General features: G+C 47.5%; 1 protein-coding gene across 15 annotated transcripts in view; it reads right to left on the reverse strand.

Annotated features, from left to right (window-relative positions):
* The window catches only part of FER1L5 (fer-1 like family member 5), a 104,783-nt gene that overhangs the window by 82,590 nt on the left and 6,658 nt on the right, over positions 1-15,535 (reverse strand). For all 15 annotated transcript variants that reach the window (XR_005593618.1, XR_005593617.1, XR_005593619.1 and 12 more), the window contains exons 6-9: positions 11,283-11,367; positions 7,951-8,072; positions 7,408-7,536; positions 6,832-6,894 (exon numbers count right to left, since the gene is read on the reverse strand). Coding sequence is in view for 12 of the 15 variants with exons in the window: in XM_039522364.1 (XP_039378298.1) it covers positions 6,832-6,894; positions 7,408-7,536; positions 7,951-8,072; positions 11,283-11,367 (399 nt within the window). In the remaining 3 variants the exon portion in view is untranslated. The remainder of the gene's footprint in view (positions 1-6,831; positions 6,895-7,407; positions 7,537-7,950; positions 8,073-11,282; positions 11,368-15,535) is intronic.

A 15,535-nucleotide genomic window follows, 5' to 3' on the forward strand; every position in this document is an offset into this window, starting at 1 on the left:
TCTGAGTTACTGAAGTCCCCAAATTGCGGTTTGAAGATCTCAAGCTGCAGAGAATCCTCCAGCAAGTGACCCGTGCCCCATGCTGCAGAGGAAGGCGAAAAACCTCCAGGGCCTCTGCCAATCTGCCCTGGAGGAAAATTCCTTCCCAACCCCAAATATGGCGATCAGTTAAACCCTGAGCATGTGGGCAAGACTCACCAGCCAGCACCCAGGAAAAAGAATTCTCTGTAGTAACTCAGATCCCAAACCATCTAACATCCCATCACAGACCACTGGGCATACTTACCTGCTGATAATCAAAGATCAATTGCCAAACTAATTGCCAAAATTAGGCTATCCCATCATACCATTCCCTCCATAAACTTATCAAGCTTAGTCTTGAAGCCAGATATGTCTTTTGCCCCCACTACTCCCCTTGGAAGGCTGTTCCAGAACTTCACTCCTCTAATGGTTAGAAACCTTTGTCTAATTTCAAGTCTAAACTTCCTAGTGTCCAGTTTATATCCATTTGTTCTTGTGTCCACATTGGTACTAAGCTTAAATAATTCCTCTCCCTCCCTAATATTAATCCCTCTGATATATTTATAAAGAGCAATCATATCCCCCCTCAACCTTCTTTTGGTTAGGCTAAACAAGCCAAGCTCTTGAGTCTCCTTTCATAAGACAGGTTTTCCATTCCTCGGATCATCCTAGCAGTCCGTCTCTGAACCTGTTCCAGTTTGAATTCATCCTTCTTAAACATGGGAGACCAGAACTGCACACAGTATTCCAGATGAGGTCTCACCAGTGCCTTGTATAATGGTACTAACACCTCCTTATCTTTACTGGAAATACCTCGCCTGATGCATCCTAAAACCGCATTAGCTTTTTTAACGGCCATATCACATTGGCAGCTCATAGTCATCCTGTGATCAACCAATACTCCAAGGTCCTTCTCCTCCTCCGTTACTTCCAACTGATGAGTCCCCAATTTATAACTAAAATTCTTTTTATTAATCCCTAAATGCATGACCTTGCACTTTTCACTATTAAATTTCATCCTATTACTATTACTCCAGTTTACAAGGTCATCCAGATCTTCCTGTATGATATCCCGGTCCTTCTCTGTGTTAGCAATACCTCCCAGTTCTGTTCTGTTCTGTCACATGCATCCGACCAAGTGAGTATTCACCCACAAAAGCTTATGCTCCAATACATCTGTTAGTCTATAAGGTGCCATAGGACTCTGTTGCTTTTTACAGATCTAGAGTAACACGGCTACCCCACTGATACTTTTCAGAAATAATGTAACTATACCGACAGTATGCTTTATGGACTTGGAGTAAAAGTTAGTTACTAGGGGATAAATTGTCTCGGTGATGGCCCATTCTGGCTGGAGGGAGTTGTCACCCCTCCCAGGTTAGCCAGTGAGGTATGCAAGGCATCCAGCCTTGTTCCATCTCAAGACTATCAATGGAAAACCATCACAGACAACTGCAAACAGTTGAAACCACCTGGAGGTGAAAAGCAGATGTTACAACAGGCAGAGGATCGCCCTGTCTGTGAATAGACTCAAAAGACTGTTTCAGTGTAACACCTAGTGGAGAGAGGTCCTCTGTATCCATTCACCGAGGAGACATCTTGGGGAGCAGGGGAGTTTTCAGGAAGGTTTGGATCCTGGTTCCAATCACTGACTGAACTTTTGGGGAAAACCTCCTTTATTAGCTAGGAAAGGGAACTGTTAATAAACATAGGTCCTAGTGTGCGGTTTATGATTTTGGTTTATATTGTGATCATTTGTTTCCACCACTCTCTTGTTTCTAGTGGAATCTTTATTCTTTCTTAAATGAACTTTTTTGTTGTATTAGAGATGCTCACAAGTGCTGTGCATTGTACAGATGCAGTGATTTAAAGTCAAACTGGCAAACTGGGGCAGAAGTTACAGGATTTGTGTGAGTAGCCAGCATCAGGGGCTGGATACTAGGAATACTTCAAAGGGACTTGGGGATTAGGGGCACCTCTTGTTAACGTGCAAGACAAAGACAGGGCTGGCCTAGCCCAGAGGAGAGGGCTTACGTGTCTGAAAGGCTGGTGATTTCAGGGAGCTGGCACCCACCCATCATTGGCAAGGCTCCCTCATGCCGGAGGCAGGGGGTAAGAAGATGATTCACTGTCACACAGTGGCTCACTGTGTCACAGGGTAGTTTTGCGAGGAAGTTTAGAGGGGGAGTGTGTGTGTGTGCCTAGATACACTTAAGATTCTTTAAACTTAAAGCCCCAAACACCCCCTGATAAAAACAACAACAAAGAAACACGCTTCAGGCGTAAAAAGAGAATGGAGGCAGAAGTCCATCAACAGAGTGGGGGCTACTCAGTTTATTGCAACATGTATGATTACCTGCCCTATGGGCAGGTGGCGTTTGTGTGCATTTGGTGCAAGGAGCTCCTGGCCCTCACAGACCATGTACAGGGTTTGGAGACCAGAGTGGCTGAACTGGAGGAGCTAAGGGAGACAGAGAGGTACATAGATGAGACTTTCCGGGACACAGTAGAACGGCCCCATCCCTGGTCTGACAGCCTCTGTGCTGTTGAGGAGGATGAAAGTCTCAGGGAAGGAGAACATCCAACTGGAGCAGAGGGAAATGATCCCATAGTTGCAACCCTCTTTTCAGATGATGTTGGGGTATCCTCTCGCACTGAGGATATCTCTTCAGAGGAGGGAACTCCAGTTATTAGGAAGTGACAGGTAATAGTTATAGGGGATTCGATCATTAGAAACATAGATAGCTGGGTTTGCGATGACCAAGAGAACCGCATGGTGACTTGCCTGCTTGGTGTGAAGGTTGCAGATCTCTCGAGACATCAAGATAGACTTATGTGTAGTGCTGGGGAGGAGCTGGTGGTCATGGTACATGTAGGTACCAATGACATAGGGAAGGATAGGAGAGAGATCCAGGAGGCCATATTGAAGCTGCTAGGTAAGAGATTGATGTCCAGGACCTCCATGGTAGCATTCTCTGAGATGCTTCCAGTTCCATGCATAGGGCCAGTTAGACAGGCAAACTGCGGGGTCTCAATGTGTAGATGAGACAATGGTGTAGAGAGGAGGGGTTTAGATTTATTAGGAACTGGGGAAACTTTTGGGAAAGAGGGAGCCTATACAGGAAGGATGGGCTCCACCTAAACCAAAATGGAACCAGATTGCTGGCACATAACATTAAAAAGGTCGTAGAGCAGTTTTTAAACTAAGGGCTGGGGGAAAGCTGACAGGTGCAGAGGAGCACGTGGTTTGGACAGGGGAGGATCTCTTAATGGAGATTCTCTATGTCCTAGTAAGAAGGAGAGGATGGAAGATGATGAAATACAGGTAGGATCTGATGAGAAACAGTCAAATGAAAAAAGTCCCATTCAATTAGATCATGTAATGGCAGACAGCTAAAAAGTTACAAGTTTTTGAAGTGCTTATATACAAATGCTAGAAGTCTAAATAATAAGATGGGTGAACTAGAGTCCCTCCTATTAAATGAGGATATTGATGCAATAGGCATCACTGAAACTTGGTGGAATGAGGATACTCAATGGGACACAGTAATACCAGGGTACAAAATATATCGGAAAGACAGAACAGGTTGTGCTGGTGGGGGAGGGGCACTATATGTGAAAGAAAGTGTAGAATCAAATGAAGTAAAAACCTTAAATGAACCAAACTGTACCATAGAATCTCTATGGATAGTAATTCCATGCTTGAATAATAAGAATATATCAGTAGGGATATATTACCGACCACCTGACCAGGATGGTGCTAGTGACTGTGAAATGCTCAAGGAGATTAGAGAGGCTATAAAAATTAGATTAGAGAAGCAGTGAGAGGCAAAAAGGCATCCTTTAAAAGTGGAAGTTAAATCCTAGTCAGGAAAATAGAAAGGAACATAAACTCTGGCAAATGAAGTGTAAAAATATAATTAGAAATACCAAAAAAGAATGTGAAGAAGAGCTAGCCAAAGACTCAAAAAGTAATAGCAAAAGTACATCAGAAGCAGGAAGTTGCTAAACAACCTGTGGGGCCACTGGACGATTGAGATGCTAAAGGAGCACTCAAAGACGATAAGGCCATGGCAGAGAAACTAAATGAATTCTTTACATCAGTCTTCATGGCTGAGGATGTGAGGGAGATTCCCAAACCTGAGTGTAGCAGATTGCAAAGACTCACCGGTGTGGCACCTCCTGCTGGTCATCTGGGAATTAGCTCTTTTCCAGGCTCAGAGCACCCTCTGCTGGCCGGTGTTTCACCTGCCTCAGGCCCTGTGTCCCTCCCGGACCCCAGTGCCCTTTTTACCTTGGGGTTCTGAGACCAGCAGGCCTAAAACGAACAAAAGGAAGTATTTCTGCATACAATGCACAGTCAACCTGTGGAACTCTTTGCCTGGGAGGTTGTGAATGCCAAGACTATAACAAGGTGCAAAAAAGAACTAGATAAGTTCATGGAGGATAGGTCCATCAATGTCTATTAGCCAGGATGGGCAGGGATGGTGTCCCTAGCCTCTGTTTGCCAGAAGCTGGGAATGAGTGACAGGGAATGGATGATTTCATGATTACATGTTCTCTCCATTCCCTCTGGGGCACCTGGCATTGGCCACTTGTCAGAAGACACGATATTGGGCTAGATGGACCTTTGGTCTGACCCAGGATGGCTGCTCTTATGTTCACCCCAAGAACAGTTCACCTCTCCAAGGGTCAAATAAGAGAAAATTTTTTCATGACTCACTGGTATGTTTTGTTGTGGCCCCCTGAGTACCTTGATCACTCAGATATTGCTCCTGGCTCCAGTCTCACACTGGTGTAACTTGGGAGTAAACCCATTTAAATCGATGCTAGGATACTGTGTCCAATGGACATGCTGGTTGCTCTCTGTTTCCCCTGGCACATCATGTCTGATTCACTCTTTCACTGATTTCAAGGCCAGAAGAGATCATTAGGTCTTCTAGTCTCTGTTTTGCCATGCTAAGTCATATGCCTTACTATAGCGGGACGGTCGCGCACTCCAGCCCTGGAAGGGTTAAAGCCAGCCCTGGGAGAGGGCTGAGGCTGGGAAGCAAAGCCTGGGCTGATTGGGGAAGGCAGTAACAGCTGGGGCCACGCCCCAATCAGGCCCAGGTGGGCCCTATAAGAGGCTGTGAGCCAGAAGCCCAAAGAGTCTCTCTCTCATTGTAGAGAGAGAAGGGCCTGGCTGCTAGGGAGCTGAGCAGGGTACCGAGAGCGGAGCAGGGCTGAGGGAAGGCTAGAGGAACTGGGGAGCTCCAGCCTGAAAACCCCCCAGGCTGCGGCCTAGCTGAGGGCTTAAGACAAGTACTGGGCTTGCAAAGGGGCAGCCCAGCAATAGGTAGAGGCAGCAGGTCCAACCCAATCTTGCCTGTGATGAGTGGCTGACACTGCAGTCTGCCCCAGGGCCCGGGGCAAGTTGAGGACTGGCAGTAGCCTATGAGTGAGCCAAGGTGGGGGTAGCGGGTGGGGGTTCCCCTGAGTGGGGAGACCTGGAGAAACAGTGGGGGTACTGCCCCACTGAAAGGGTCACCCAGTGTCTGGGAGGGACACGGGGGCGAGCGGTAGCACGACACCGGTCAACAGGGGGGCGCTCCAGAGGCTGGAAGCTAATTCCCCGAGACGACCAGCAGGAGGCGCCGCAGGGGTGAGTCTGCACCTGATTACACTTACCAAAGGCTAAGTCTATTACAGCTACTCAGTTACCTTTACCCACCAACATGTAACCTCGACAAAGGAAGAAACCAGGATTGTTTGACAATGCCTCTTTTCCATAAAACCATATTGACCAGTATTTATTATATTCCTAGCCTTTATTTCAATATCAGTTGACTCCCGTATCGGCTTTTCCATTATTTTCCATCCAAGATTGATGTCAGGCTAACCGGCCTACAGTTACCCTGGTCCTCCCACTTACTCTTTTTGGGTACATCTACACTGCAAAAACACCCCACAGCAGTGACTCTCGGAGCCTGGATCTACACACTGAATTGCTGGACTTGTGCTACAGTCTAAAAACAGTTGTGTAGATGTTCCCAAATGGGCTGGAGCCCAGGGCAGAGGGTGGGCTTCAGAGCCCAAGTGGGAACATCTATGTGACTATTTTTAGTGCCATAGTGCGAGCCCTGTGAGCTTGAGGCTGGAAACCTGGGCTCTCAGACACGCTGCCACTGGGATTTTTCGCAGGGTAGACATAACCTTTAAATGCTGGCACAACATTAGCACTCTTCCAGTTTTCTGGAATTTCTTGCATACAACTGAAGTTTTGTCTGTTGAATTCAGCACCAGTAAAACAGCCTATTGTGGGGGCAAGATTTTACTTCCTGTCCTTAGATGGAGTTGGCTTGGGGCAATATGTTTAGTCTCATCTCAGGACAAAAAACCCTTGTTAATCTATAGAAGCTTTGACCCACTCCACCCTTGTACCAAGACTCATGTTACAGTGTCCCGTGATAGCCATGTATGAACCATGGTTAATTCTTATGCAGTCAGAAGACACCACTGAGTATGCTCAGGAAATGCATAGTAATGGCCCACTAACACTGACTGACATCAAGTTTAGCCCATCAGCAAACAGACTCAACACCAACTGTTAGAAGAAAAGAGTTAGAGGGGAGGGTGCTTCAAGGTTCTCCAGTGCCAGGAGAGTAAAAGGGGAGACTCAGGTCAACCAGGTAGAAGAGAAGTGATGCGAGGTGTCTCCTGCCCTTCATCTGGCCTATACCTGGAGTAGCAGGGAAGGTCCTGCCAGTGAGTTGTGAGATGCAGGAAGCCAGCTCCAGATGTAGAGGGGTTCTGGTCTCACTATCGTACCTGTATGTTTATGGTCTCGTCAAAGAGCTGAGTAGGCGTCTCATGGAAGTTCTGGAAAAATATCTGAAAAAAACAGGGAGAGGTAAATTTAGCGCAGTCCCAAACCTGCCTGCGCTCTCTGGGGAGCTCGGGATTTCACTCACATGCAGCCAGGGTTGTCAATTTTGGTTGGATGTATTCACAGAGGTTTCATCACATGACATAATCTTATACTCCAAGATTTAGTTGGTGTTGGTCCTGCTTTGAGCAGGGGGTTGGACTAGATACCTCCTGAGGTCCCTTCCAACCCTGATAGTCTAGGATTCTATGAATCCTGGAGGGCTGGCAACCCTACATGCATCACCCCATATTAGTCCCCTCAGGAGTCCAGTCCAGACACTACCCTGGGGAGGAAGCCTATAACTCACAGGGATGGCTGCATCCATCCTCAATCTCATCTCCAACTCCCTCAAGAACTGGTGCCCTGGGACCATCCTATGTTGAATTTGAAAATGGCTCACAGACTAGAGGGCCCGCTCCAGCACAGGCTTGATAAGTCCACAAAAGCAGGCGTGGAACCACATGATGCCAACCCACCTCATTAAAATAGGGGTTGTTCCCTGTTTTGATTCTCGTCCTGTACACGTGGTCGCCGATGAAGACCTTCACCACGGGCTTGATGTTGTTTCCCTGGAGCTGGCGGCCTTCAATGATCCTCACACGCACCTGCAGTGAGAAATACAGCGGTATGATTTAAAGGGTCTCAGGGCAGAGATGTTCTGTTAGCCCAGCTGGGCTCCACTGCTCAAACTGGTCCCAACACCACCCTGACCTGAGGCGGGACATGCTAATGGCAAAGCATCCCCAGAATAATAATATCCATTTCCCAAGGCATCAGCTCCAACCAAGGTAGCAGGATGAAGCCCATGGATGAAGGAACATATGGCTGGGATCCTCATATCCTACTATGGAGAGGGAACTAATTCTGGCACACTAAGTCTATCGCTGTGGGAAAAGGACTGACTTGGCCATTGAGACCCATGCATTGACCACCTTTACCATTGGGCCTGGGCTATATTGGGCTGGGGGGGGGGGGAAATCTCTCCTTGACGGATCTCATCTTGCTGTGGTTTGCAATACCTGGAAGTCCTGTTTTTTGTCCGCGAGTTCTCTTCTGGAATTTATTCTGCTGCTGATTCCTTCCCTCTGATGATCCTTTCCTGTGATACTCCGGATAGCTGTGGTGACCCCACCGTGTGCCCCTGGAGATGGTCAGAAAGGGAATGGATTGGCCTGGGGTGGATGACCTGGAAGAATAATCCTTTCCCACAGAGCAAGTCAGAACAAACATTCTCTGTTCCTCCTTCGGCAGCTTTGTCAAGGACGGTGTCAGACATGGGAGTTTTAATTTCACTGGTTTGACACATTGTGCCTGCAGAGTGTTCAGGGTCAAAGCAGTTAAATGAGAATCTGGGACACAGACCATTGGATGTGAAGAGCCTAAGAGCATGTCCCATTATAAATGCCCCATTACATGCAGTCTGCATGATCTCAATACACACGTACCACATTGTGCCAATGGGGGGGGGTGAGCTCTGATCTTCACAGGGATCAAGTGTGAGTCCTGCTGCCCACCTACACAGATGGGTAAGGGCTAAAAGGAGATCCCATAAATCCCTGAGCAGGCTACCCATGTTGCTGGAGGCTGCACAAGGGGTCAGGGGCTGCATATGGGCTGGACGGGGGAGGACTGAGAGAAAAACATCCAGTCTTGATTTGAAAATTGCCAGTGATGGAAAATCCACCATGACCTTTGGTAAGTTTTTCCAGTGGTTAATTACTATTGCTGTTAAAAATGTATGTCTTATTTCCAGTCTGAATTTGTCTAGCTTAAACTCCTAGCCATTGGATTGTGTAATACCTTTCTCCGCTAGACTGAAGAGCCCATTATTAAATATTTGTTCCCTATGTAGATACTGACAGACTGTGATCAAGTCACCTCTTAACCTTTTTGTTAGACTCAAGGAGCTCCGTCTATTTAGTTTATCACTATAAGGCAGGTTTTCTAATCTGTTGATCATTCTTATGGCTCTTCTATGAATCCTCTCCAATTTATCAACATCTTTCCTGAATTGAGGGCACCAGAACTGGACAAAGTATTCCAGCAGTGGTCACACCAGTGCCAAATACAGAGATAAAATAACCTCGACTCCTGCTCAAAATCCTACTTTTTATGCGTCCAATGATCACATTAGCCATTTTGGCCACAGCATTTTCCTGGGACCTTATGCATGGCCCCCACAGTTAGTCACTGTTTCCCAGGATAGAGTCCCCCTGTGCTGCAAGTATGGCCCACATTTTTTGTTTTATATTTAGCCATATTAAAACACACCTTGTTTGCTTGTGCCCAGTTTACCAAGTATATCCAAATCACTCTGTATCAGTGACCGGTCCTCTTCATTATTTATCACTCCCCCAATTCTTGTGTCATTTGCAAACTTTATCAGGGATGATTTCAGGTTTTCTCCCAAGTCATTGATAAAAATGTTAAATAGCATAGGGCCAAGAACTGATCCCTGCAGGACCACACTAGAAATACACCCGGTCAATGATGATTCCCCATTACAATTACATTTTAAGACCTATCAGTTAGCCAGTTTTTAATCCATTTACTGAGTGCCATGTTAATTTTATATCATTCCCATCATAAAATTATATAAAGTTAGTTTGACAGGATGTATTTTCCATAAACCCATGTTGATTGGCACTAATTATATCACCCGCCTTTAATTCTTTATTAAAGGAATCCCATATCAGCTGCTCTATTACCTTGCACAGGATCAATGTCAGACCGACAGGCCCATAATTACCCAGGTAATCCCATTCACTGTTTTAAAAATTGGCACAATATTAGCCTTTTTCCAGACTTCTGGAACTTCCCCAATATTGCAAGACTCATTGAAAAATTAACATTAACAGTCCAGCGAGCTCCTAAGACAGCTCTTTAAAAACTCTTGGATGCAAGTTATCTGAAGTTGCTGATTTAAAAATGTCTAATTTATTTGCTTCTGTTTAACATCCTCATGGCATACTAGTAGAATGGAAAGAGTGTTATCACCATATGAAGAAATTACATCCCAAATAAATTTTTATTCTGTCCCTAATGCATGCCAGAAATATTTACTGAACACTTCTGAATAATGGACCAATACCATTGTCAGGATTCTTTTTGTCCCTAATATTCTTAAAAATCTCCTTTTTATTGTCCTTAAATCTGCTGGCCATAGATTTCTCCTTCTTTCCCTTTGCTTCCCTTTACAATTTTCTACAATTAATAGCTTCTGATTTATATTCATTACTATCAACTTCCCCTGTCTTCCATTTGTTATGTATTTTTTTTTTTTCATATGCACCTTCACTTCACCTCTAAATCAGGTTGGTTTTTTTAACTGGTATGGCCTTATTTCCTGGTTGTGGTATTGTGGCTTTTGGGACATCTGTTATAGTATTCTTAAACAATTTCCAATGACTTTTCATATTTTCCTGATTAAATTCTTCCTCCCAGATTATTTGGATCATAATTGTTTTCAGTTTTGTGAATTTGGCTCTTTTAAAGCACCAAGTCTGTCTGTCTGTCTGTCTGTCTAACTTGTCAGGACTTTATTCTGTTTGCACATTATATAGGTGATCAAATCATGATCCTCTCTACCTAAGCTACCATTAATTTTTAGTCCTGTGATCAGTTCCCCTTTATCTGTTAAGATGAGGTCTAAAATAGAATTCCTCCATGTTAGAAGCTGCACTTCTAGGTTTAGGAAATTGCCATCTATAATATTTAGAAACTCCAGGGATGTTCTGGTACTGGCAGCATGAGACGTTCAACAGGTATCACTCAAATGTAATTCCTGCCCACTGTGTCAGCCCATGTCCAAGTGCTGGTGCAGAGAGGGAAGCAAGCTATGTTAGCCAAAGGGCTGCTACTTCACTTCCCCATGGGAGCAAGGGGGAAGTAGGGACTAGACCATGATTCCCAAAGTCGCAGTGTGGCCCCAGCCCACAGAGATTAGAGTTGGCAAAGGACTTATCAGATCACTTGCCCATCCTCTCCTGAGCCAGGTGGTGCTGTCCCAGGTGGCTCATTCTCCAAGGCTTTGTCCAGTTCAGTTTTACATGAGGCAAGCGATGGGACCTCTACCACTTCTCTTAGGAGATAATTCCACATGGCACAGGGAGGAAATGGGCATCATAATGGTCTCTGGAACTGGTGGGAACGGTCACATACTCATCATGGGGTGGGGATGTGTGAGATGGAGTCAGGTTGGGGTACTTTTCCCCTCCCCCCTCCATGCTTTTCCCCCAAACTCAAGAAAACTCCCCTCACAAGAAACCGAGGCCAAGTTGATCTGGAAAATGTAAACATGATAAATTACATTTACAGCACAGGAAGGTCCGATCAGCAGATGCTCACTTACTTTCACCACTGGCTTTTTGTTTTCCTGGCTCCCCTATGGCCTTGAGTCCTGGAGGGGTGTAGGAGGCACTTAAATTGATGGTACACTGAAATTCAACAACAAATAGAATTAAACCACCTCCATTGGTTTGGGTGTAGGTGTGGTGACACTATTCAAGGCCCAAGAGCAGAGGGTACCCTCCCAGAGTTCATTCCATAGTTGCACACAAACCCCATGCAGATTCTGTTTGTTTGCAATACGGTAATGGCCCCAAACACTATACGTTACTCTAAGGGTGCATGGGGCTTTTCAGCTGGTGCAGAGATCCTCAAACTGTGGGACGCGTCCCTCTAGGGGGGCACAGAGGAACATGCATGGGTGTGTGGCTAGGCCTGGGCCAGTCCCCAGGAGGGGGCAGGGAAGGAGCGCTGCTCAGCTCCGCTCCTGGCCCCAGCTGCCGGCTGTGCGCCTGGGGCTCCACTCCTGGCCCTGTGCCTAGGGTCCTGGCTGCCGGCCCTGGGGCTCTGCTACCAAACCCACCCCTTCTCCCAGCAGGGGCCCCCTTATCCATGTCCACATCCCCTCCTCCTGGAGCCGTGACCCAGCCGTGAGGTAAAAAGATTGGGGGCCATTGGGGTAACCAGTGTGTGTTGGTTCAATTCCCCAGGTGCCTGCCTCCACCCCCAAGTGCCCTGGGGCAGGGTGAGTGTGAGGAGACTGGTCCTGGGGTCCCCATCCCTGTTACCATTACCCAGCACGTACAGTGCTGTCCCGCCATCCTGCTGCCCAGCCTGCTCCACGGGACCCGCACAGCATTGCAAGAAGTCACCCCCCACACCCCCAGCTCTCTGTCTTTCACCCTCACCCTCCCTCCCCTGCTGATGTGCTGGGAATCAACATGGCTGCGGTGCCCGTGTCCTGGCCCCACACCTGGCCCATGCACATGTGTGCTGGGAGGGGGCGGAACCACCAAGCATGCACACAAGTTCCTACTCCAGGCAGCTGGGATTTGACAGGGATGTGTGAGCTTCCTCCCTCCATGTGGGGGTTCCACCCCCCTCTTCCCCATGGGCTTCAAACTGGACACCACCGAGGTCTCCCCTTTGCTCTGTGCCGAGGGGGCCGTGCCTGGGACATGAATATTCAAAGGGGGACTCAGCAAAAAAAAGTTTGGGGACCTCTGCTTTAGTGCTTTACAGGAACAGGGCAGGTTGAGTGAAACTTAGTAGATAACACTCTTCTCTTCTGAGCAATGCCACAGACTTTCTTCACTTCTTCAACTTCCCTCGCTTGAGGATCTCAAAGTGCTTCACAGACAATGATTACAGGATTCCATACCCACTGTCAGGTGGGTCAGGATGGTGCAAGGGCAGCTAATCATCAACAAGACCCCTCACCCGGTGTCCCTCAGCTTTGGCCACAGAGGTTTCAACGGCCTGCATCCTTAGCTACTAACTGGTGGTGTCTCCACCTGACACGCCCCCCAGACAGGGGAGACAGTCGGGGGATCGCCCACGCTCCCCCCAGACAGAGTTGTCCTCCTCTCATCGTCCCACCGATTACGTTAGTCTTTCATCCCCCAAGGTTCGCCCAATTACAAGGCTCAACACCGTTGGAAAGGTGAGCACACTACAGTTTTAACCATCTTTCATCTACCTGGCAACACGTGTGGCTCCCTTTTTCATCAGACTCATTAACCTGGGTTACAATCATTAGACCCATTTTACAGATAAGGAAAACTCCAGCAGGAACCATCCCTCTACTGATGATCAATCCAGGAGAGACCCATCAGACTCTAACACTGTCTAGGAGGATGTGAGTATGACTGTAGCTATAATACGTGCATGGATATAGCTAGGGTTTGTATATGCTGTGATATTCGTAACTTTGCTGGTAACTTGAATAAAATTGATAAAAGATATTAGGCCTGGTTCTTGTGAGTGTCTGTGTTACTTTCCTTGGTGTTCATGTGTTCCTATATGCTCTAGATATGAAACAAGTGGCAGAGGTAACTCTATTGAATTTGAGACTATAGCCACCAGAGCCGAACTCACAGTGGTGTAAAACAACATCACTAAATTCACGTTAAATAAAAATAAAAAGCTATACTTGTAGAAAGATGAGGCCCTGAAACATAAACCCTTGAATCAGAGGCCCGATATGAGGCCTGAGGCCTGAACTAAAGTAATAATCAAGACTTTGCTAACATAAAGCAAAGTTAAACTGTGAGCCAGAAGCAGGCCCTGCTCACAGAAACGGGCAAGGAAAGGGCTGATGCTGCAAAAAGAGACATACCTAAAAGGTGCTGGACACCAGATATCAGAACATTTGGATACTTGTACACTCCACATGGATAACAAGGAACAAGCTGATCCATCCCAATGACAGGGCCAAAAAGATAATATGATGGATAGAGTTGTTTTGTTCGAACCAACACGTACAAGGTGAGAGGCAGCACCTTGCTACGTAGAGAGCTTGCACCTCAATACGTCAGGAGTGATGTGTAACTTGTTTGTACCTCTGTATAAGAATGCACCTCTGAGTGGATGTCTTTGTCCAGCCTCGGGGGCAGTGGAAAGTCCCGCCACCGACTGAGCTGATTGCCAGGGGGCACATATTCGTAGTATGTCCTGTAAAGTCTAGAGGGAACTATTTCTGTGCTTCGTTTGACAATAAACCTGGCCGGGTGCCTTCGTACCTTACTAGAGTCTGTGGTCACTGGGGGGTCTCTCGGGGTTTGCTGTGTCAGCGATCTGCGCAGAGCTGGGGCAGCACACAGAGGGAACACGCACAGAGCCGATTGATATCAACACTGAACAGAGCAGAGCACCACACTGGTAACATCTGACGACAACACCATTCTGATAATTCGGCCTACAAATTTACCCTAATTTCTAATTCAACTGTAAAAAGTGAGAATGAGTTTATAAGACGTCACAATTACCTATAAGAACAAACGTTGCTGGGCAAAAGTCCGAACAGGAGGCAGACAGATTGAATTAGTCCTGACAAAGAGGCCTCCTGATATAACTCAAGGACTGTTTTAAGATCATGCCTGGTAACAAGAGGGGATGGGTTATTCTACCCACCAATCCCTTTGTGGGTCTGTCATGGGATGCATGTACCCTATATTAGCCCAGTAACCAAAGGGTTAATATAGGTACTGCCGGCCACTACTGATTGGCAGTCTCTCAGCAGCTGGGAAGCAATGGGGCAGGGTGGCTACCAGAGCGAGCAGGCTGCAGAAAGGAGCTCCTGCCAGCAAGCAGAAGCGGCTCTAGACATTTTGCCGCCCCAAACACAGAGGGTCCGCTGGTCCCGTGGCTTTGGCAGACGCCTGCGGGAGGTCCACCGAAGCCGCGGGACCAGCGAACCCTCCACAGGCACGCCTGCGGGAGGTCCACCGAAGCCGCGGGACAAGTAGACCCCTCTGCAGGCAAGCCGCCGAAGGCACCCTGCCTGCCACCCTAGTGGCGACCGGCAGAGCGCCCCCCACGGCTTGCCACCCCAAGCATGCGCTTGGAGCGCTGGTGCCTGGAGCCATCCCTGCCAGCAAGCTACCAAAGAGCCACCCAGAGACAACAGCCCAGGACGGGACGAACTCACTGACAGCCCACAGAGATCCAGGAGAAGGTAGGAAGGAGCTCAGGACATTGTCAAAGTTGAAGAATACTGATCCTGCTTAAGGGCCCAAGGTGGAACCGAGTGGATTGGGCCGGCCTGGGTTCTCCTACTCACCCCCTGATGGAATTGGGAGTGGAGAAAAGGTAGGCTCCCAGTCACCAGGAACAGACTGTCAGTCTCACTAGGCTGTGAGCCCAGAGGCTGTGCCATGCTTGGCCAGAGGGGGCACTGTTACACTGATGCACTGCCTCACAGGGTCCTTAAAGAAAGAGACTTTGTGGAGAAAAATTGGCTACTGGAGTGAGCTTATCATTATGGCTGCCACCCCGCCCATCTCCTGGGATGCCACCATCATGATGCCAAGCGATGTCCTAACCAGACCAGGCCAGAGAGACGGACCCAGATGACATCACCACTCTGCCGGCTCTGGCTGGATCCCAACCCCTACCTGGGATGAAATGGGATCGGACTGACAGCAGCTCCAGCCAGCTCAACTAACTTCTTTCCCACACCAAGGACAGTTATTACCATCTTCGATACTATCTAACAGACTGTTAAACACGGGGGGAAGGGGGAGGTTTCCCTTCTAAAAACTCTCTCCAGCTAAGGGGAACGGGAACAAGGGATGTGGTTCAAAGGAACGCCTTACT

The sequence above is a fragment of the Mauremys reevesii genome, linkage group 2, assembly GCF_016161935.1.
Source record: "Mauremys reevesii isolate NIE-2019 linkage group 2, ASM1616193v1, whole genome shotgun sequence".
In the NCBI taxonomy this organism is placed as follows: domain Eukaryota; kingdom Metazoa; phylum Chordata; order Testudines; family Geoemydidae; genus Mauremys; species Mauremys reevesii.